Source organism: Pseudorca crassidens, chromosome 6 (assembly GCF_039906515.1).
Source record: "Pseudorca crassidens isolate mPseCra1 chromosome 6, mPseCra1.hap1, whole genome shotgun sequence".
Classification (NCBI taxonomy): domain Eukaryota; kingdom Metazoa; phylum Chordata; class Mammalia; order Artiodactyla; family Delphinidae; genus Pseudorca; species Pseudorca crassidens.
Window position 1 is genome coordinate 34,006,327 of NC_090301.1, and position 24,377 is coordinate 34,030,703.

At 34.6% G+C, this 24,377-nt stretch overlaps 2 protein-coding genes across 6 annotated transcripts in view; one reads left to right on the forward strand and one right to left on the reverse strand.

The window, feature by feature from the left end:
• The window catches only part of C2CD6 (C2 calcium dependent domain containing 6), a 134,135-nt gene that overhangs the window by 61,077 nt on the left and 48,681 nt on the right, over positions 1-24,377 (forward strand). For both annotated transcript variants that reach the window (XM_067740983.1, XM_067740984.1), the window contains exons 10-14: positions 2,571-2,676; positions 4,506-4,572; positions 6,386-6,429; positions 7,596-7,889; positions 21,121-21,178. In XM_067740983.1, coding sequence (XP_067597084.1) covers positions 2,571-2,676; positions 4,506-4,572; positions 6,386-6,429; positions 7,596-7,889; positions 21,121-21,178 — 569 coding nt within the window. The remainder of the gene's footprint in view (positions 1-2,570; positions 2,677-4,505; positions 4,573-6,385; positions 6,430-7,595; positions 7,890-21,120; positions 21,179-24,377) is intronic.
• The window catches only part of STRADB (STE20 related adaptor beta), a 94,016-nt gene continuing 79,715 nt past the window's right edge, over positions 10,077-24,377 (reverse strand). Inside the window, exons 13-14 of one of the 4 annotated variants that reach the window (XR_010944312.1) lie at positions 10,764-10,892; positions 10,077-10,294 (exon numbers count right to left, since the gene is read on the reverse strand). The gene's annotated coding sequence lies outside the window, so the exon portion shown is untranslated. Of the gene's footprint in view, positions 10,893-21,376; positions 22,917-24,377 lie in introns of those variants that run through there. The other 3 variants (XM_067740993.1, XM_067740995.1, XM_067740994.1) reach the window with 3 other exon arrangements.

Genomic DNA, 24,377 nt, shown 5'->3' on the forward strand with positions numbered 1-24,377 from the left:
GGGGAAAGACTGGGAGATGGACAGTTTTTGCCTACTCTGTGCTGAGCCCTTGGCAAATAACCATGGCAAGTCCTAGAGAACCCATTAAGAACTATTTCTATTTTGTTTTAACCTTGAGGATCTCATGGTCACAAGCTAGGTGTGACCTAGCTAGGTGTTTTGGGGCCCTGTCCCTCAAGTGGCAGTCTTGAAAGTTGGAGCACTCATTGTGGGGTCCGAACCTTTCTCTCCTCAAAGAGATGCTGGGAATTGGAAGTTCCTTCTCAATTGTATGACATGGTGCCAGGGTTAGGTTTATGATGAGAGTGTGTCTCAACCTTTCCTACCCATTTGCTGTGGGTATTTTCTCATTCGTCCAGTGTTTAGGAGTTGCTCAGCTATTTCTGGATTTCTTTCAGCAGGAATTGGTCCTTGTACGACTATAGATTTGGTGTATCTCTGAGAGGAGATGAATGAGTTCAGGAGCCTCTTCACCATCTTGGACTGGAATCCACAAATTTCTTCAGTTCTTGGCTTAGTAGAACACACCTGGATCCTTATAATGCTTCTCCATTCAGAGTGGCTCCCTGAGCTCCACCTGCAGAACCTCGACTTCTTTGGCTTCCAGTGACAGCAATGGCTGTTGCTCTGCCTTCTCTTGAGTGGCAGCACCACCCAACCCCCTTCTTCCTAGCAGAATGGGTCCCCCTCTCCTCCTTCTGCTCACTGACTCCCATGTATCTTTGTTGTGTGTTTCTGCAATCTAAGAATGTTATTTTGATCCTTATTATCTTCTTATAACTACTTTGGAATTTGGCCCTGATAATTCTCTGTTGCTCAATTTTATATGAAATTAATTTTCCTGAATTTTTTGTAGAAGCTTGGTTCCGAAAGCTTTTCTAGCTTCACAGAGCTCCCACTTCTGAAGTTTTTATTTGGTGTTTAAATATACAGTGACCTTCTTTCAAGGTTTTCTGAGGCCCTGTCCCTAAGTAGAGACCTGGCTGGTCAGTTTTGAGCATTCTCAGTGGTTAGACTACTCCAGTCCTTTAATTCTTATCATGAATGGTTTGTACTCACCCACTGTTGGAATGAGTAAAACCCTCCCAGTTTCAACTGCTATTCTCAGGCTGGCTGGCTGTGCTTTCTTGTGACCACCTGTTGGCTCTTTGGGGTTCTCTTATTCTCACATTCATCAGATGCCCCTTTTATACCTGTTGCTTTCTCCCATATATTCACTGATACCATGAAGGTTTTATGTATATGGGGTTAATAGGGAAACCTTGTCACATGGTTTTGTAAATGTTGCCTATAAGTTTTTGTGTTTGCTACCTAGATACTCTGAATGTTTTTATGTAGATATTTGGGAGGATTCAAAAACTATGCTACTTCTGCTTTCATCATCTTCTTGGAATTTTCCTTTTTAGCTAAACTTTCATATTCATAATAACTTATTTGTGGTTTCATTTGGGGGAATTTATTTACACAATCATATCATCTACAAGTAATAACAATTTTCTTTCTTTGTTCCCAATCCTTAATCTTTAGTTTTGTTTTCTTGTCATTCTATGCTGGCTGGAAGCTCCAGTCAATGTCTGTTATAAATGGTGAGGGTGGACATCTTTGTTTTGTTCCGGATCTTTCATGGCAATGCTTCTAGCATTTAATAGTCAAGCACATTATTTATATAGGTTTTTTGGTTGATGTCCTATACCAGATTAAGTAAATTATTCCATTCTGTTCCTAGTTTTCTAAGAGTTTTCTATTTTAATCATGAATGGATGTTGGATTTTGCCAAATTATTTTTCTCTTTTAATCTGTTAAATTGTATTTAAATTAAACATTCTGTTATTAATGTCAAAATATCCTTATATTCCTGGGATAAAGCCAACTGGTTCATGGTATATTATCTTTTCCTTATACCACTACATTTTTTGTACTAAAATTATATTTTATTTGTAACATTTGCATCTATGTTTGTGAATGAGATTAGACTAATTTTCCTTCTTTGTAATGTCCTTGTTATGCTTTATTGTCAAGGTCATAGTGTCCTAATGAAATGAATTGAGAAACATTTCCTCTTTTCCATTTAATTCTTGTCGATTATATTTTTAGATTATGAAAGCCTTTTGAAATTTGGATTAAAAACTACATTCCTATCTTTTCATTTGTTTTATTGCAGAGGATATCATATATGTGTTGAATAATTTATAAAATATGTATATATAGTTTAAATGAGAGCAATATATATAGAATAATTTCTTAAATATGTATGTATAACTTAAATAAAGATAATGAGACCATTGCCTAGATATTTACAATTCGAGTTAAGAAATACAACATTACCAATATTATAATGTGTTTTGTGTGCCCTTATGAGATTACATCCCTCTCCCCAACTCTCCCCAGGTAACTACTATCCTGATTTTTGTTGTAATCATTCCTTTTCCTATGTGTCCTTAAACAATATATTGTTGGTTTTCGTCTTTAAGGACTTTTTATAAATGTATTATACTGTATGTGTTGTTCTTTGCTTCATACCATATATATTCTTCTGTCACTTTTTAAATCTGTAACTGATTTTTCTTTAGGCTAGAAAAAATGAAAAAAGAATATAGACGTCTGAGTACATGGATAGAAAAAGCTAGCTATTTAGAAGGAGTTCTTACCCCAAGACTGGAACGTAAAGAAACTAAGGTAATTGACATAATACATTCTTCCATACATAGATTTTTAGTTTAAAATTACGATAAGTAAAAATAATGATCAGATATTGTTTATTTGTTCTCTCTCTATAAAATGCTACTCATAGTTCATGCACGTTCCTATTTTGATAATGTGACATTCAATAAATATTGATTAATAATTTATAAGGTTTAGTTTTTAACAGCTTTGTTGAGATATAATTCACATACTATACAGTTCATCCATTTAAAGTGTACAATTCAGTGACCCTAAGTATATTGACAGAGTTGTGCTTCCATCGCTACAATCAGAGAACATTATCATCACCCCAAAAAGAAACCCCATACCTCTTAGCCTATACCCTCCAAACCCCTCATGCCCTGCTAGCCCTAGATGACAACTAATGTACTTTATATCTCTAAAGATTTTCTTGTTCTAGATATTTCATATAAATGGAATCATACAATATATGGTCCTTTGTGACTTGATTCTTTCACTTAGTATAGTGTTTTTAAGGTTCATCACTATTGTAGCATGTATCGATACTTCATTTCATTTCATTGCCAAATAATATTTCATTGTTTGGATATACTACATTTTTTTATCTACTCATCAGTTGATGGACATTTGGTTGTTTCCACTTTTTAGCTATTATGTATAATGCTGCTATGAACATTCATGTGCAGTTTTTGTGTGCATGTATGTTTTTAATTCTCTTGGGTATATACTTAGGAGTGGAATTGCTGGATCATATCATAATTCTGTTAACTTTTTCAGAAACTACCAAACTGTTTGCCACAGCAGCTGCACAATTTTACATTTAACCAGCAATGCATGAGGGTGCCATATCTCCTACAACACTTGTTATTTTCCTTTTTAAAAAAAATTTAATTATGGCCATCCTAGTGGGTTTGAAGTGGTATTTCATTGTGGTTTTGATTTGCATTTCTTTAATGACCAATGATGTGAACATCTTTTTGTGTGAATACTGGCCGTTTGTATATCTTCTCTGAATAAATTTTTATTCATATCTTTTGCTGATTTTTTAATTAGGCTATTTGTATTTTTATTGTTGAGTTGTAAGAGTTCTTTATATATTTTGGATACTAGACCCTTATCAGATATAAAAGTAAGATTTACTATTTAGAAGTACTATCTAATCTATACATTTTGACCTGGCAGTAAAAGATTCATAGGGATTTCAGTGAATAGATAAAACATTGACTAAAATCACAGCTTTGAAATGGTAGTCATAACATATTGATATATTCATGTTTTTCAATGCCTCTGAGATAATTGGGCAGGATTGTGCTGTGATAAAATAAATTGATTAGCATTTGCTAATACAGAATTAGTATTTTAGGAAAATTTTGCAGGGCTTTTCATTAAAGGGACTCTGAACTTTGGGTTCTTATTGAAAAATCAGTATTTTATAAGAGCCAGTGGTCACTCCACCTTATAATTCTTCTTGGAATTTTATAAAGATCCACGTCACTTTGCAACTGATAGACCATAATGTATTCCAATAAAAAAGTGATCTGTTTCCCGGGGGTATCCTCTTATACCACTTGAAGTTAAACATTATGTCATTTGTCTTGTAATCTTTTTCTGTCATGCATTCATCATTCGGAAACTCTATCAATTCTTGGGTCTTCCCTTCCTGGACCATTAACTCCTAGCCAGGGTGTGCCTCTCTTTAAAACAGTACTGTTTGCTTTTCTCACAAACCCATATTCTTCTTGTCTTCTGTAAATTTTTTAAAAGTATTTTAAAAAGTTATGAAAGCAGGAAAAAATAATTTAGCTCTTTAAACATTTCTCCAATATGTTTTTTTCTTCTAGGAAAGTAATACCAATGAGATACTTGAAAGCCAATTGGAAGAGAGACCTACAGATACCGTAACATCAGGTTAAGAAACTAATTTACCTTTTTGTATTTATTATTAAGATAATTAAAACAGGGTGGTTATATCACAAAAAGAAAACTAGCAATCTGCTTTAAGTATACTTCATTTTTTGTTAGGGAATAAAAATACATTTCATTATAGTTTTGGTATATAGTATTTATTTTGTAACACTCCAAAGAAAATACTTAGACCCAATTAAGAGTTATTTTTATTTTTAATAGTCCTTTCCTCTTTAAGAGCAAGGAAAATGTTAAATCTTACCTATAATCTATGACAAGGTATTTTTGTTAAACATTGTTAACTGTAGAGCTATTGGTCTTTTTTATGTGGAGGATGTGTGTATGCACGTGCGTGTGCGTGTGTGTGTGTAAGAGAAAGGGAGGAGGAGAGAGAGCAGGACAGGAAATTAAATTAACATTAAATGTGAGAACTTTGCACAAATTATCAGTAAGATATTTAATTAATAGAAGATACTGTTCATGCAGTCTTTAAGAAAAATCTCTCTTAAGAGATTCATTTAGAAAGTAAGTTAAAATAGATGCATAATACTCTATCTTTAAAATCTTGGATTCTGCTGGTGTGGATTAATGATTTATTTTTATAAGACTGGCCACAGGTTACTTCTCTAATTCTACTTCTCCAGCTACCTCAGGCTTTGATATATTCATTTCTTAACCTCTGAGGATCAACCAGCCTAGCAGAGCTATTTCATCTTTAATCTACTCTTTCACTGAAAGAGTTTTAGGTGGTAGGAGAATCACAACTTCCCTCTTCAATATTGCTGTTGAATATTGGAGGTTAACCTCTCTCACACACTGGTGGTTACTATTTTTTTTTTTTTTTTTTTTTTTACTTTTTTTCACTTATCCACGGAGTTTATTTCAAGTCCCATTGGATCCTCTAGTGACTTATTTCCTTTTGGCATTCCAGTGGCTCCCTGTAGTTACAGCTAACATTTACTGATCACTGAGTTCCAGGCACATTACTTGGATTATGTAACTCAGTACTCAGAGCAGTCAGTCGAGGGTGCTATTATTATTTATCCACATATTTACAGATGAGAAAACTGAGGATCAAGTCAATGAGAGGTGACACAGCCATTAATTTGAACCTAGTCTATTTGACCCAAGAACTCAAGCATTTAACCACATTGCTGCTCCCATTGTATATACTTGTAACATACCTATAAGATAAGCTATCACTAATCTATTTTACATGTGAGAAAACCAAGCCTCAGAAAAATGAGCTGACAGCAGTCATGCAGCTAATAATGACCTTAATAATTTTTTTTTACTAGACTTATGCATCCCTTTGTATCTCAATTATTTATTCCCTTTCCCTTTTAGAATTTTCTTTTTTGTTTGCTAAATACGTATTCTTTATATTTCTAGGAAAACTTTACAAGTGCTTCAGTTAGCCTCTCTTGAATGGTCCTATTTTTTCTGGTTACATACAACTTTACTCTTTTTTTCCAATCCCTACCTTATCACTGACCATCTGGGATTTATTTTTATTTCCTCTTGACTTTTAGTAAAATATAGTACATGCCTGTTTTTATGTCTTATATTGAGGGATCTGAAATCTTATCATTTTATACATGTTTTCACTTCATCTCCACACTTGTTCATTTACTCCTCCATCTTCCCAGAGATTCATCAGCCTGTTTTTACTAAATATGTAGTGTTTATGTTTGAATAACTGCTTTGATTTAAATTGCTCTTATTCTTGGTGAGAAAAACTGTACTATTTTATTAATGCATATAAATAATGTTTATTTTTATATATAATAAAATACTTCTATGAATTTCTTAACAGATATCCTTCTTATAAAGGAAGTAGCTGAAACTCTTCCAAGTGAGGTAAGGGAACTTGAAAGAGAACTTCGAATAGTTACTATTTTATAAAGGGATGAAATATTTGTAAATGGAGAAATATTTATAGATGGAAAGAAGAAAGCACTCAAGAAGTTATTCAAGTTTTCATGGTTATTTCTGTTACAACAATATCTGTACAGTGTTACACGATTTATTTAATTTAAATTACGCTATTAAAAGGGAAGTTTCAGTATCAAATAGTAACATTTTAAAGTACATATGAATATAGGGGACAAAAGGTGTTTATGAACAGAAGGGGGGAAACAAGTAAAAGAAAGCATAAAGTTCTGCACTTAGAAATGGATGCCACAGACCTAACTACATTCTTTACTTTTTCTCTATAATACAGCTGTGTATTCTCTGTAATGTATAATCTCCAAAGTAATAGTCTGTATTTTATAAATAGAAATAGAGTTCACATAATATTATTTGCTTTTTAGCTTTTACAGAAGGTATTAATTCCGTAAGGCAGTGGACCCCTATGTAAACCAATAAAATATAAAAGATTATTCCATACTGCTTGACAAATAGGATTTAATGATTTCTATTCTTGGGCCAGTGGCTCCCAAAATACCAATTGAAGAGTCAGTATGTTCTGTTTTGCACAATCCAAAGAGAGAGAAAAAAAGACAATATAGAGAATTTCTCATACAGCTAAACTTACTTGGCTTAACAGACTTAACAGTCCTTTCTTTTATGATACTATTCTTTGTACTATTTTGCTATTTAAATTTCCTTTATTTTACCATATTATTGTGATTTTTATAATATTGTTCTTTGTGCTATTTTGCTATTAAAGTTTCCTTTGTTATGGTATATTGGTGATAGTATAGTAACAGTAAAATGTCAGACCCCTTGGTTTTCTTCTCTGAGATGCTGATGATTTATACAATATGAATATATGAGAACCACTAGTTTATAATGCAGTATGATCATTTTTATGGGTAATATCCTATAGTCCATGGTATCAGGCAAGTAGAGAATTTCTCAACTCTTCTAATAAGGAATGTAATAATTTACAAATATTGATGGTAACTTGTTATAATAAAGGATAAAAGTACAAATGATGTTAAGTCCGATTTTGTTAGTTTTAAATATTTTCTAGTTGATAATGATTAATAGGTAGCTTGTCTTATTGATACATTTTCTAGTTACTGGATAATGATGATAAGAAAGGCCTGACTCTGCCAACTTTGAACCAGTCGGGTGAAGATGATTCAAATGTTGTTGCTCCTAAAAGTGACATGTCAACAAAGGAAACAGATACTCCATTGCCCACTATTCCTAGGCTGACGTTAGCAGAAGAGGACGAAATACCACCTTTAGAGGAACACCAGCAAGAGGCGATGCCGGAGAGAAAAATGAAAAATCTGTTCTTCCCACCAGAAGAAAAAATTAAAGATAGATATCCAAGCCTTTTAAAAACTGACTCATCTCCATCAGAGGTAAAGTTGAAAAATATCCATATAAATCCAGGTAGAATAAAGAGGAGGAACTTAAATTTATCTACAACAGAAATTAGGTGGCAAAGCAACAATGTGAGCTTAGCTTGAAGGAAGAGCACAAGCTTAGTTTCCCCAGATTCAAAATCAAAAGGTAGTTTTCAAAGTCACGATCCAAAGGAAGACCTTGAACTAAAGGTATGTGCCCTCGTATTAGAAGTATAAGACTAAGAAAAACGAAAGAATTCATTAATAAAAAATAAATAAATTGAAAATACAAATGTCTCCAAGTAGAAGTGTGTCTAAGTATATTAACTATTCCCACCCTACTAATACTCATCAAGTAAGGAGGAAAAAAACCTTTGAAGGAAAAGCAAAGTGATCTGAGAAACCAGTAATACAAACCAGTCTCATGGTTTGATGTGATTCAGCTGAAAATATAACAATGGTAGCAAAATCTAAATTCAAAGGAAAGCCTGAGAGGTTATTTCAGTGGAAATTTTTAATGAAACTGTTATAGGAAATAGCATATGTGCCCCTGTTACAAACAGTTTTATAGTTTAAAATGAGAATGGGGCTTCCCTGGTGGCGCAGTGGTTGAGAGTCCGCCTGCCAATGCAGGGGACACGGGTTCGTGCCCTGGTCCGGGAAGATCCCACGTGCTGCGGAGCAGCTGGGCCCGTGAGCCACGGCCGCTGAGCCTGTGCGTCCAGAGCCTGTGCTCCGCAACGGGAGAGGCCACAACAGTGAGAGGTCCACGTACCAAAAAAAAAAAAGAGAATGATCTGAAAATTTAAAGGTACACCAGGGAAAAGCATTTCTTAAAATGACAGTTATTCTACTTAGATCTTTACATCTTGTTTGAGTCACTATCATAAAGCAGTGTAAAAATGTGTATTGGTCAGTGGGAAAACAATCTGAGTTCTAAGTATGGCTCTGCCTCTAAATACATCAGCAAGCTTGCGCACCTGAATCCCTAGGCCTATTTTCTCATCTACTGAATGGTAGTTTATACTAGGTCATTTCTAAATTCCTTTCCAAATTCCAGAAGATATAATTTTATTAAATATCTCAAGTTGGGGAATTATTCCTAATTACCTAGATCAATACGCTAAGCAATGTAACTTAAAAAGAAAAACATTCTTGTTTTTACTGAATGTGAAAGTAATACACAGTCATTATAGGAAATTTAGAAAATAGAAGTATAAAAAAGAAAATAAAAGTAGTTATAATTCTACTGCCACATTTAATAATTTTATTTCCTTTCAGTCTTTGTTATTAACATATGTATATCTCTCTTTTTTTTTTAAAGAAGATGTTGGGGGTAGGAGTTTATTAATTAATTTTATTTTTGCTGTGTTGGGTCTTCGTTTCTGTGCAAGGGCTTTCTCTAGCTGTGGCAAGCGGGGGCCACTCTTCATCGCGGTGCACGGGCCTCTCACTATCGCGGCCTCTCTTGTTGCGGAGCACAGGCTCCAGATGCGCAGGCTCAGTAGTTGTGGCTCACGGGCCTAGTTGCTCTGTGGCATGTGGGATCCTCCCAGACCAGGGCTTGAACCTGTGTCCCCTGCATTAGCAGACAAATTCTCAACCACTGCGCCACCAGGGAAGCCCACATATGTATATCTCTTATTTATTTTTAAAAACTTGGATCAAACTATATATGTATAATTTTATATTATGCTTTTTAAAACTTGATATTATATCATAAGCATGTTACCTCAATTTTCTTTAAAATTTGCAAGGTGCAGGATAGCCTCAAATATTGATATTCAGTAATTTAAAATAGTTTCTATATTTTTGGACATTAAGCTTGAAATTAATATTCTTTTACCTATTTGTGTCTGTGATTATCTCCTCATATATTTATAGAAATAGCATGTTGACAAATTGCTCTCCTGAAAGATTGTGCCACTTTATATTCTGACCAGTGATATTTGAGTATTAATGATATTTTAAATAATGATTAAAACATTTTCATGCTTATTAGCCATTTTGATTTTCCCTATGAGTAGATGAGTAGACTGTCCATTTTTTCTGTTGAGTTTTTGGTGGTGTTGTTTAGGTTTTATAATGAGCTCTTTTTATTATAAAGATAATAACCTTGTATATTCATGGCACATACTTTTTCATAGTTTTTGTGGTTTGCCTTTTAATTTCTTTATTGAATCTGACTTCCAAAATATTCAGTTTTCATTTCATAAGTGAATTATTTATTGCTCCATAACAAACCACTCCAAAATTTAGTGGCTTAAAATAGCTATTTTATTATTTCTCAAGATTCTATGGGTTGACTTCGCTTAGGTAGGTAGTTGTTTTGCTCCACTTGATGTTGGCTGGTCCTGTAGTCATCTAGGAGCTTGACTGGGCTGGAACACTCATTATGGCTCACTTATGTGTTTTATACCCTGATGGAAACAGCCGTAGGTCTGGGCTCAATTGGGATGCATGGACATCTGGTTTGATGTGCCTGTTTCTCTCCCTGTCTCTCAACTTCTCTCTCTCTCTCTGTGTCTCAGTTTCTCTCTCTATAATCTTAGGGATTATTCTTCCCCCTGTCCATGCAAACTCTTCATATGGTCTCTCTATGTGGTCTTTCTAGCAGGGCAACTGAACTTTTTATGTGGCAGCTCAGGGCTTCCAATATACAAAAACAGAAGCTTCAGGTACTCTTAAGACTTAGGCTTTGTACTAGCATAGGGTCACTTTCACTCCATTCTGTTAGTTAAAGTAGGTCCCAGGCTCAGCCCTGACCCAATATGGGAGGGGACTACATAAGAGCGTGAATTTTGGAAGGTGTTGTTCATTGGGGGTCATCCACAGATTAACCATCTCTAGCTCCAAGTAATTTCTCTCCCAAAAGCAAAATACACTTACTCTGCTTCCATAATTCTTAGTTTCATGCCATTACTGCATTAGGCTCAAGCTTAAGTACAGAATTTCATCATCTAAATCAGATCCAGGTAGATGAAGCTTCTTGAGCGTGGCTTCTCTCAATCTTAAGACCTGTGAATTGAAGAGACCAGTTATCTGTCCACTACATACATACCATGGTGAATCAGAAATAGGATAACAACAGGCACTTACATTCCAAAGGTGAAGGAAGGGTAAAGAGAAGCATATAGCAGTCAGTGAGCCATAGTAATTCTGAAGTTTCTGGCTCTGCCCTCTGAGAATCTTTCTTTTTCCATAAGAAGGAGCTTATATTTGTAGCTGAGTAGCTTTGCAGCCTATGTCTTATCTGTAGAAATTTAAGAATTCAGAAACCTCTTTGCATTTTAAATTGTCTCTGTTCCTTTCAGTCCAAGATACTATGATTATCTTAGAGATTTTGCGGGTTTCCTGGGTATCAAATTATGACCTTAGCCAAATGTTACACCCCCAAATATCTTTAAAACATGCCCCCGTTTAACTGATAGTCAAGGTGCTGTAGCACAATATCCTTAAGAATCTTAGAAGCTCTCTGGTCTAGCAGAGAGGGTCTAAGAGGCCACCCTAAGATACTTAGAATATTTTTTGTCTAGTCAAGTGGGTCTGTAAGATACTACCTTAAATATTTTTGAAGTGTTAACAACAGTTCTTATGGCCTTGTGATCTTGACTTTGAAACTACATTTTACTGGCAATGCCATTGGAACCTGACCAATGAAGTCATGAGGTAGGGATTCCTGGCATTGGTTTAGTGGCTTAACAGTGTCATTAAGGACCCAGGAACCAGGCTCTTTCTTATCTTTCCTCTTTTTCACAGTCTGCTTGTTACTTCATTATTACCGGATGTTTGCTTCAGTGCTAGGCATCATTTGTAGATCAAGGCAGGGGGTAGAACATTCAAGTTTTCTTTTGCACTTGCCCCCTTTTATTTCTACAAAGAAACAGAAATTTACCCAATATCCCTCCAGCAGATTTTATGTCGCATTGACTAGAATTAGTTTACATGACTATGTTTAGCTTCAAAGGAGAATGAGAAAACTAGCATTTGGCAAAATGGAATGGGGTTGCCAATAATGATTCATCATTTGGGGCTGTATACCTTGCTGTTACAAGCAGAATTCAGGTTCTGTTGTGACAGGGTGGTATCAGGAGCGGTTATTGTATAATCAGCACAGTTAGCAGTAGCACCACAATTATTCTTCTGTCTGATGGGAATGCTCTTCTCCGGATCTTCTTGGGGTTCATTCATTCACACCATTCAGGTCTCTACTCAGCTGTTACCTCCTTAGAGGGGCCTTCTCTGACCACCCTAAGTAAAATAATTATCCACTCACTCACCCTACCCCATCTCTATTTTTTTCATGTATCATTACCTGGTATCATATTACATGTTTCTTGTTATTGTCTGTCACTCCCACTTGACTTTGTTCCAAATGGTAGGGATTTAGTCTTACTCATCACAGTATCTTACCATTCAGAGTGGTGATGAGTCCATGATGGGCACTCAATAAATATTTGTTGAAATAGTTAATTAATTAAAAATACTGCAGGGTTTTGAGGCATTTTCTTTGGAATTCTCTGAATATGTTACAATTCCTGAGCCTCAGTGTATGTGATTAATCAAAATCATTTGGTCCTAGGGAAATACAAATTATTTTAATACTTTCAAGGTGAATGAAGCACCTAATTCTAGCATACGAAATATCAGGCATGAGGCAGCGAGATTAATTCCATATTCCATAAAGAGTAGTGATAAAGGCTGATTATTTATGAGTTTTTGACTTTAAAGTCACTAGTGCCTGCTGAAGACTAGGATTAAGGAAGGCAGGGAGTGGTATGTGTGATAATCACTAACCTTCTGTTCATTTGAATTTTTTTAAAAATTTTATTTTACATTGGAGCATAGTTGATTAACAATGTTGTGTTAGTTTCAGGTGTAAGCAAAGGGATTCAGTTTTACATATACATGTATCTATTCTTTTTCAAATTCTTTTCCCGTTTAGGTTATTACAGAATATTGAGCAGAGTTCCCTGTGCTATACAGTAGGTCCTTGTTGGTTATCAATTTTAAATATAGTAGTGTGTACATGTCAATCCCAAAGTCCCAATCTATCCCCACCCCGACCCTTCCTCCCTGGTAACCATAAGTTCGTTCTCTAAGTCTGTGAGTCTGTTTCTGTTTCGTAAATGAGTTCATTTGTATCATTTGTTTTAGATTTCACATATAAGTGATATCATATATTTGTTTTTCTCTGGCTGACTTATTTCACTTAGTATGAGTGAAATAGTATGCTATACAGTAGGTTCTCATTAGTTATCTATTTTATACGTAGTAATGTATATATTTCAATCCCAATCTCCCAATTCATCCCACTCCCCTCCCCCCTTGGTATCCATAAGTTTGTTCTCTACATCTGTGTTTCTATTTCTGCTTTGCAAATAAGTTCATCTGTACCATTTTTCTAGATTACACATATAAGTGATATTATACAATATTTCTTTTTCTCTTTCTGACTTACTCTGTATGGCAGACTCTAGGTCTATCCATGTCTCAGCAAATGGCACCATTTTGTTCCTTTTTATGGCTGAGTAATATTCCATTGTATATATGTACCACATCTTCTTTATCCATTCCTCTGTTGATGGACATTTAGGTTGCTTCCATGTGCTGGCTATTGTAAACAGCACTGCAGTGAACACTGGGCTGCATGTATGCTTTCAAACCATGTTTTTCTCCAGGTATATACCCAGGAGTGGGATTGCTGGATCATATGGTAGCTCTATTTTTAGTTTTTTAAGAAATCGCCATACTGTTCTCCATAATGGCTGTACCAATTTACATTCCCACGAACAGTGTGGGAGAGTTCCCTTTTCTCCACACCCTCTCCAGTTTATTGTTTGTAGACTTTTTGATGATGGCCAGTCTGACTGGTGTGAGATGATATCTCATTGTAGTTTTGATTTGCATTTCTCTAATAATTAGTGATGTTGAGCATTTTTCATGTGCCTCTTGGCCACCTGTACATCTTCTTTGGGGAAGTGTCTATTTAGATCTTCTGCCCATCTTTTGATTGGGTTGTTTGTTGCTTTGTTTGGTTTTTTAAATTTAGCCACATGAGCTGTTTGTAAATTTTGGAGACTAATCCCTTGTCAGTTGCATCGTTTACAAATATTTTCTCCCATTCTGTGGGTTGTCCTTTCATTTTGTCTGTGGTTTCCTTTGCTGTGCAAAAGCTTTTGGGTTTAATTAGGTCCCATTGGTTTATTTTTGTTTTTATTTCCATTACTGTAGGAGATGACTCAAAAAAGATATTGCTGCAATTTATGTCAAAGAGTGTTCTGCCTGTGTTTTCCTTTAACAGTTTTACAATATCCACCCTTACATTTAGGTCTTTAATCCATTTTGAGTTTACTTTTGTGTATGGTGTTAGAGAATGTTCTAATTTTATTTTTTTACATGTAGCTTTACATGTAGCTGTCCAGTTTTCCTAGCACCATTTATTGAAGAGACTGTCTTTCCTCCATTGTATAGTCTTGCCTCCTTTGTCATAGAGTAATTGACCATACATGCATGGGTTTCTTTCTGGGCTTTCTATCCTGTTCCATTGATCTGTATTTCTGTTTTTATGCCAGTACCATACTGTCTTGATTACTGTAGCTTTGTAGTATAGTCTGAAGTCAGGGAGCCTGATTCCCCCAGCTCCATTTTTCTTTCTCAAGATTGCTTTGACTATTCAGGGTCTTTGTGTCTCCATAAAAAATGTATCTCCTTAAAAATTTTTAAGATTTTTTTAAATTCTAGTTCTGTGAAAAACGCCACTGGTAATTTGATAGGAATTGCATTGAATCTGTAGATTGCCTTGGGTAGTATAGTCATTTGACAATATTGATTCTTCCAGTCCAAGAACATGGTATATCTTTCCATCTGTTTGTGTTATCTTTGATTTCTTTCATTAGCATCTTATAGTTTTCAGAGTATAGGTCTTTTTTCTCCTCAGGTAGGTTTATTCCTAGGTATTTTATTCTTTTTGATGCAATGGTAAATAGGATTGTTTCTTTAATTTCTCTTTCTGATCTTTCATTGTTAGTGTATAGAAGTGCAAGAGATTTCTGTGTGTTAATTTTGTATCCTGCAATTTTACCTAATTCATTGATGAGCTCTAGTAGTTTTCTGGTAGCATCTTTATGTGTAGTATCATGTAATCTGCAAACAGTGATGGTTTTACTTCTTCTTTTCCAGTTTGGATAAATTTTATTTCTTTTTTTCTCTGATTGCTGGGGCTAGGACTTCCAAAACTACATTGAATAAAAGTGGCGAGAGTGGACATCCTCATCTTGTTCCTGATCTTAGAGGAAATACTTTCAGCTTTTCACCATTAAGTATGATGCTAGCTATGGATTTGTCACATATGGCCTTTATTATATTGAAGTAGGTTCCCTCTATACCCACTTTCTGGAGAGTTTTATCATAAATGTAAGACCAGATACTATAAAACTCCTAGAGAAAAACAAAGGCAGGACACTGACATAAATTGCAGCAATATCTTCTTTGGATCTGTGTCCTAGAGTAATGGAAATCAAAAATAAATCAATGAGACCTAGTTAAACTTAAAAGCTTTTGCACAGAAAAGGAAACCATAAACAAAACAAAACGACAACCTACAGAATGGGAGAAAATATTTGCATATGATGCAGCTGACAAGGGATTAATCTCCAAAATACACAAACAGCTCATGCAGCTCAATATAAAAAAAAAACCCAATCAAAAAATGGGCAGAAGATCTAAATAGACATTTCTCCAAAGAAGACATACAGATGGCCAAAAGGCACATGAAAAGATGCTCAATACTGCTAATTATTAGAGAAATGCAAGTCAAACCTACAATGAGGTATCACCTCACACCAGTCAGAATAGCCATCATCAACAAGTCTACAAATAATAAGTGCTGGAGAGGGTGTGGAGAAAAATGAACCCTGCTACACTGTTGGTGGGAAATGTAAATTGGCACAGCCAACTATGGAAAATAGTATGGAGTTTCCTTAAAAAACTAAAAATAGAGCTACCATATGATCCTGAAATCCCACTCCTGGGCATATATCCAGAGAAAACCATTGTTCAAAAAGATACATGCACCCCTATGTTCATTGCAGTGCTATTCACAATAGGCAGGACATGAAAGCAATATAAAAGTCCATCAACAGATGAATGGATAAAGAAGATGTCATACATATATACAATGGAATATTACTCAGTCATAAAAAAGAATGAAATAATGCCATTTGCAGCAACATGGACAGACCTAGAGATTATCATGCTAAGTAGAGTAAGGGAGAAAGAAAAATATCATATGATATCACTTACATGTGGAATCTAAAAAAAATGATACAAATGAATTTATTTACAAAACAGAAACAGACTGACAGATATAGAAAACAAACTTATGGTTATTGAAGGGGAAAGGTGGAGGGAGAGAGAAATTAGGAATTTGGGAGTAACATGTACACACTACTATGTATAAAATAGATAAACAACAAGGACCTACTGTATAGAACAGAGGACTATACTCAGTATTTTTGTAATATCCTGTATGGGGAAAGAATCTGAAAAAGAATATAATATATATAACTGAATCACTTTGCTCTACACCTGAAACACAACATTGTAAAACAACTATACTTGAATAAAATAAATTTTAAAAAAATATCTTGTCTGCAAAGATGTGTGATGGACAAGGCTGTTGCAAATGTTTTCTCCCAGTCTGTAGGTTGTATTTTCATTTTTTTATGGTTTCCTTTACTGTACAAAAGCTTGTAAGTTTGATTAGGTCCCATTTGTTTATTTTTGCTTGTATTTCTATTGCCTTGGGAGACTGACCTAAGAAAACTTCGGTATGATTTATGTCAGAGAATGTTTTGCCCATGTTTTCTTCAAGGAGTTTTATGGTTTCATGTCTTATATTTAAGTCTTTAAGCCATTTTGAGTTTATTTTTGTGTACGGTGTGAGGATGTGTTCTAAATTCATTGATTTACATGCAGCTGTCCAACTTTCCCGACACCAATTGCTGAAGAGTCCATCTTTTTTCCATTTTATATTGTTGCCTCCTTTGTCAAAGATTAATTGACCAGGGCTTCCCTGGTGGCGCAGTGGTTGAGAGTCCACCTGTCGATGCAGGGGACACGGGTTTGTGCCCCGGTCCGGGAAGATCCCACATGCCGTGGAGCGGCTGGGCCCGTGAGCCATGGCCGCTGAGCCTGCACGTCCGGAGCCTGTGCTCCGCAATGGGAGAGGCCACAACAGTGAGAGGCCCGTGTACTGCAAAAAAAAAAATTGACCATAGGTGTGGGTTTATTTCTGGACTCTATTCTGTTCCATTCATCCATATGTCTGTTTTTGTGCCAGTACCATGCTGTTATGACTACTGTAGCTTTGTAGTGTTTTCTGAAGTCTGGGGGAGTTATGCCTCCTGCTTTGTTCCTTTTCCTCAGGATTGCTTTGGCAATTCTGAGTCTTTTATGTTTCCACATAAATTTTATGTGTATTTATTCTAGTTCTGTGAAAAAAGTCATGGGTAATTTGATAGGGATTGCATTAAATCTGTAGATTGCTTTGGGTTGTATGGCCATTTTAACAATAGTAATTCTTCCAATCCAAGAGCATGGGATATCTTTCCATTTCTTTGAGTCACCTTCAGTTTCCTATATTAATATTTTATAGTTTTCAGTGTTTAAATCTTGGTCACCTCCTTGGCCAGGTTTATTCCTAAGTAGCAGACAATATCTTAACTGCATCCAATTTTCTCCAGGAGTACAGGTATGACACCTTCTTCCAAGGTGATTTATTTGACATACTCATTCAGGACATACAAATATTCACAAAGGAGTTTATGAAAGGGGATGGGCCATTGCCCCACACCTAGTGCAAAGCCTGACATCTTGACTAGATTCCTAAAAATTATTCAGTAAACTGAGAGCTGCTCCATTCTTGACACTATCAAGAAACAGTTTTGAAACTCTTGGCACCTACAACATTAAAATAAGCCCAACATATTTTGGGGTTCTAGAAGCAACAGGTCTTATGTCTTTAATCCATTTTAGGTTGATTTTTGTGTATGGTATGAGATAAAGGTCAAATTTCATTTTTTTGCATGTGGATATCCAGTTGTTCCAACACCATTTATTAAAAAGATTATTCTTTCCCCAGTGTGGATTCTTGGCATGCTTTTCAAAGATCAGTTGACCATATATGTGTGGGTTTATTTCTGGGCTCTGTGTTCTGTTCCATTTTCTATTCTGTTCCATTGGTTTATATGTCTGTTTTATACAAGTGATATACAGTTTTGCTTACTGTAACTAACAGTCAACAAAATGAAAAGGCAACCCATAGCTTGTGCAAAAATATTTACAAATTATATATCTAATGAAGGGTTAATATCCAAAATATATAAGAAACTACTACAACTCAATAGCAAGAAAACCCACATAACCCAATTAAACAACAGGCAAAGGAACTGAACAGACATTTCGCCAAAGAAGGCATGCAAATGACCAAAAAAAAAAGGTGCTGAACATCACCAATCACCAGGGAACTACAAATCAAAACAACAATGAGATTTCACCTCACACTTGTAAGGATGGCATTTATTAAAAAAAAAAAAAAAAGATAAACAAGTGACAAGTGTTGGCAAGGATGTGGAATAAAGGGAACCCTTGTACACTTGGTGGAAATGTAAATTGGTGCAGCCACATTGGAAAATAGTATGGAGGTTCCTCAAAAAATTAAATATAGAACTACCAGATGATCCAGCAATCCCACTCCTGATATATTTTCAAAGGAGTTGAAACCAGGATCTCAAAGAGATATTTGCCTTCCCATGTTCACTGCAACATTATTCACAATAGGCAAGATATGGAAGCAACCTAAGTGTCCATCAGTGGATGAATGGATAAAGGGAATGTGGTAAACATACACAATGAGTATTAATCAGCTGTAAAAAAGAAGAAAATCCTGCCATTTGAGACAACATGGATGGACCTTGACAGCATTATACTAAGTGAAATAAGTCAGAGAAAGACAAATGCTTTATGATTTCACTTATATGTGAAACCTAAAACAAAAAAACTAAACTCATTTGTACAGAGAACAGATTGGTGGTTGCCAGAGGTGCATTTTGGGGGTGGGTGAAATGGGTGAAGGTTGTTGAAAGGTACAAACTTTCTGGTTATAAGATAAATTAGTCCTTGGTTTGTGATGTATAGGGTGGTTAACAATACTATGTTGTATACTTGAAAGTTGCAGAGAATAAATCTTAAAAGTTCTCATCATAAGAAAAAAATTATAAATGTGTGGTGATGGATGTAAACTAAGCTTATTGTGTAATCATTCTATAATATATACATATAGAAAATCATTATGTATACTTAAAACTAATACAGTGTTGTATGTCAATTATATTTCAATGCAAAATAAATAAAAAGTTTTTAAGCATGTAGGAAATTTTAGAAGTTACAAACCAAAAATATAATAATAATGGCTTTTATATTTACCTACATAGTTACCTTTTCTGGAGTTCTTTGTTAATATGGGCTTGAGTTACTGTCTAGTATGTTTTCTTCCATCCTGAGAGACTCCCTTATCATTGCTTGTAAAACAAAAATAATAGTGACAGACACCTCTAACTTTTGTTGATCCAGGAATGTCTTAATTCTTCTTCATTTTTGAAGGATGGTTTTGCTTGTTATATAATTCTTGGTTGACAGTCTTTTTCTTTCCACTGTCTACTAACTTAACATGGCTTGTGATGAGAAATTGGCTGTTAATCTTATTGAAGAATTTTTATATGTGATGAGTCATGGTTTTTTCTTGCTGCTTTCAAGTTCTCTCTTTGTCTTTTAGGAGTTTTATTATGTCTTGGTGTATATATCTTTGAGTTTATCCTCCTTGAAGTGTGTTGAGCTTTTTGGATGTGTAGATTCATGTCCTTTACTAACTTTGGGAAGTGTTTGGCCATTATTTCTTCAAATATTCTTTCTGGCCATTTCTCTTCTCCTTTGACTCCCATAATGTGTATGTTGGTACACTTGATTGTTGTCCCCAGGGTCCTTTAGGCTCTGTTCACTTTTTTCATTCTTTTTTTCTTCCTGCTTCTCAGGCTGGATAATTTTAATTTCCTATCTTCAATTCAGTGATTCTTTGTTCTATCTGCTCAATATGCTGTTGAACTTCTTAAGAGTTTTTCATTTCAGTTATTGTACTTTCTGATCCAGAATTTCTATTTGGTTCCATTTTATAATTTCTATCTCTTTATTTACATTTTGTTTATATATTGTTTTCTTGATTTCCTTTAGTTGTTTGCCCATGGTTTCCTTTTGCTCTAAGAGCATATTTAAGAAAGTCATTTTAAAATCCTTGTCTATTAAGTTCAATATCTGGGCTTCCTCACAGGCCATTTCTGTCAAGTTTTTTCCTATGAATGGGCCATATTTCCTATATCTTTGTATGTCTTGTGATTTTTTGTTGGAAATTGGGCATTTTAAATATTATAATGTAACTCTGGAAATTCTCCTCCATCTCTAGGGTACTGTTGTTGATTTTTGAGGGCTGTGGTCACATGTTTCTTTAGTGACCTATCCAAACTATTGTTTTGCAAAGACTGTAAATTCTTTGCCATTTGTGGTCAGTCACTGAAGTCTCTCTTCCGTTATCTCAGTGGCCAGCTAATGACCTTACAGATTTCTTAAAACACCAAAATTTAGCTGCCCCTTTTTTCATTAACCAGTCCCTGGTTGCTATAAGTTTTGTATTAGATTATGGAGTTTGAAATAGTTGATCTGTGAGCCTTTGACATTTATATTTGTTTCAGTGAAGGGACCAATTCTTTGAGCACCCTACTCTACCATTTTCCATCATATCACTTCTCCATTCTCCTTTGATAGATGCTTTCTTTTATGTTAATATTATTTTTATTTTACGTTTTAAGTTACTATTTTTGTTTCCTGGGGCTTAGGGGAGTAAGAAGAGATCAATAATATACAAAGTAGTATCATGTACTTTTTTGATGCTTGCCATTTCCTACCTCAACAACCTACTACTACAATGTTTCAGCCATGCAAGTTATCTCACCACCTGCAGGTGTACTGGTTATATTAGAAATGAATTATTTTCCTTATATAAGATAAATCCAAATGGTAACATTAGATTTCATTTTATTATTATTTACAGCTATCAATAATGCTAAGTTTAAAAATTATATTGATATTTAATTATTTTTTTCTATTCACTTTTTCTGGTCTATTTTTATTTCAGAGTTCACATTGTTCCTGTAGCACAGTGAATGAAAATTTAAATATCGCTAATGGTGTAGGTAAGTTATTATTTGTATATATGGTTGTAATTTTCAAATATTCAGTGAAATTGAGAACATAAACTCATGTAAAACAATTACTATCAAGACTTTCCTTCAAAATATAAATTACACTATGATGTTTATGATTACTGGCATGAAAAACCTATGGAATTACAATATTAGTGGGAAATCAAGCAAAGCAAAATACAGATGGCCTTAAGATCCTAGGTAATATTTATTTTACATGCATTATTATATAATATTACTAAACCATTTAATACATTTATCTGTGTTTACAAACGTTCTGGCTATCTATAGATCTATCTAGTGAAGTTTTTCTAATTCAAGGAATTGTTCTGTGATATTGTTATGGAGACACATTTGACATATCAGTAAACCCAAAGATAATCAAGATAACAACTAGTACAGCATGAGCATGGAACAACCAGATCAGACAATGCTGCTGGATCAGAGTTCTGGAAGTCCCCTGCTGTGTCATGTTGGGGTTGAAGGAAATGGGAGATTCCTAAGGGAATCAAGATAGCCAGGGCAATGAATCTAAGATGGATACTTGGATATCTTGAGGCAGCAACTTTTTACAAATTAGTACAGAAATGTTTTAATATTCAACAATTGGGACAGTTATGACTGTGTAGTAACTGAATATCCATCCAGAGGAGACTGTAGTAATCTAATTAAAATGAAGAGAAAATAAGAATAAAACACTTGACAGGGAGGATGAGCAAGCAGGCACGTTTCTTTGTAACATGAAAGCATCCTTGAGTAGTAGAGAGTGTTCTCCAATTAGGAACTTATGGGGAAATAGAAGATGAAAAAATATATTAAAAAAAAAAGACATACAGGGAAAATATCAGATGAAATTGTAACTGAGAAGTGTATTTTAGAAGAAAGTCCCCAAAAGGGAAGTTTGACTTATCTTGAATAGTTGAATGTCGTGAAATGAAAATTATTACAAATTAATGTTTTAGCCATATATGTGTTTGTTTTTATCCATATGCATACATATGGATATGTATTTATATATCTGTTCTACACAATAATAACAGTTCTAAGAATATATATTGGGGTACAGGAAGCTATTTTAGAACAAAGGATGTCAGTTCCAGGAATACTTTAAATGTCAGGAAAAATTTAAAGTACACCTAAATTACTATTTATTTTAGAAGAGAAAGTGACCATTTGGAATAACATTCATGAGTAATAAGAGAGTACCTATAATATGATGCCTCCAAAACTTTCATTCTAATATCCTTTGGAGTCTTCTAATCATAAAAGAACTTTTGGAGTAAATCTGCTAGAACAGCAAGCAAGCTCCTTATTTTATTATTTCTGACTATTGCTTGAAAAGGGGAAATAGTGTATCAAATAATAGAAAATATTGTTGGGGGGTAAACCGGATCTCACCCCTGCCTTGCCACTAATTAGCTCTGGACCTTAGGCAACCACTTGTCTTATAAAAGCCTCAATTTTCCCATTTTAAAAATTAAAGAATGGAACTAGATACTAAGAATAAATATTTCAGTACTCCCTTGCAGTTTCCTTATATTGCCTTATAATCTTCATAACTTTGTAGACATTTCACATACATTAATTTATTTAATCTTCATAAATACAACCCTGTTAGGTTGACACTATTATACTAGTTTTATAGATGAGGCAACTGAGGCATGGAAAGGCTGAGTAGTTTGACAATTCTGTAAAAGAAGTCTGTGAAACAAGCCAGTGGTCCAATCTCCTGTGAAGAGTAAAGAGCCTTTATAAGCAGTGTCAAATCAAATACAGAATTGGAAAGAACATCTATGGTGTATCTTTTAAAAAGTAAATGCTTAGGGAGGAAAACAGGGCTTATTTTCTTATTGTTCACTCCTATTTGCTCTTGGGCAGGTCATAACTTTTCTGGATCTTTTTCTCATTTTTAAAATGAGAAAGATGGTTTTAAGACTGTTTGGTCTCCTATTTCTCTAGAAGGCTATATTCCTAAATTTATGTCTGAACAGAGCCTTTTAAAAACGATTCAAATATATATATATATATAAATATAAATATATATTTTAAATGATTTTATTATACTTTGCATTACACTCTTCAGTTTATTTACGTAGACCAGTCTTATATAATTAACCTAATTCTTCTATAGATACATTATATAAGATAAAATGCAGTATATTAAAGTTTATTTAGTAAGGTTCAGCACTCTTGCTAAATTCCTTGAATTATCATTACCTTTAAGCAAATTAGAGGCATATGCCTAGCCCAGTTCCTTTGGAGCTACTTTCATAGATACCCTCTGACTCCTGATATATATGCACATATTTTTAGCCTAGCACCACAATTCATTGAAGAATATGGTCGTTCCACTCCATACTTTTATAAATTCTTTAAGTTTATTACATAAGAATCCTCTCTAGGGTCATGAATTGAATTAAGGAAATATAGAATTACTCATGAAATGTATCTAGAATGTAGATTGTCTGTCCACACAGCTTTACAGAGTTGGGTATGTATAGCAAATGAATGATGGAAGATTACCCAAATGACTGCTAGAGGATAGGCTAAAATGAGGCTCCAAGAAAGATTAGTAAAAGCAATCTTTTAAACATGCAGTCAAGCATAGCTCTGATAAGGTGCCTAATCTTTAACAGCCACAAAAACATTCAGAACCACCTAGAGTGCAATGGCGATATTTTTTTTTGTTTTTACTTCATTTCTTGAACTGGCATTGAGCCAGAAAAGTAGAAGTGTTCAATACATTGACTATAATCTGACTACAAGACAATCTTTGATGTACATAAAGTATGGTGCATGATGACATTTAACTTTAATAACTTTATGTATTTTAACAATGCTATTCAAATTAGTAGTCAGAGTTACTAGATGACAGACCCAAGGGTGCAGTGTGTCAGGGGTCAGAATAGAGGGAGTAGTAACGATGGTAACAATAACAGCAAAACTTCCATTCATTTGTGCTTATTATGTCCCAGACACAGTATTAGATGCTTTAGCCCTTTAAATCACACAATCCTATGAGAGAGGATCTTTACCCTTTGACAGATGACAAAACTGAGACAGAGAGAGGCAAGATAACTTGTCCAAATTTAGATGGTTAGTTGTTGCAGAGACTATTTGAGTCTAGGCAGTCTGGCTCCAGAGCCTGTGCCCTTAACTGCTATGCTACATAGTCATTCGAGACATGTCT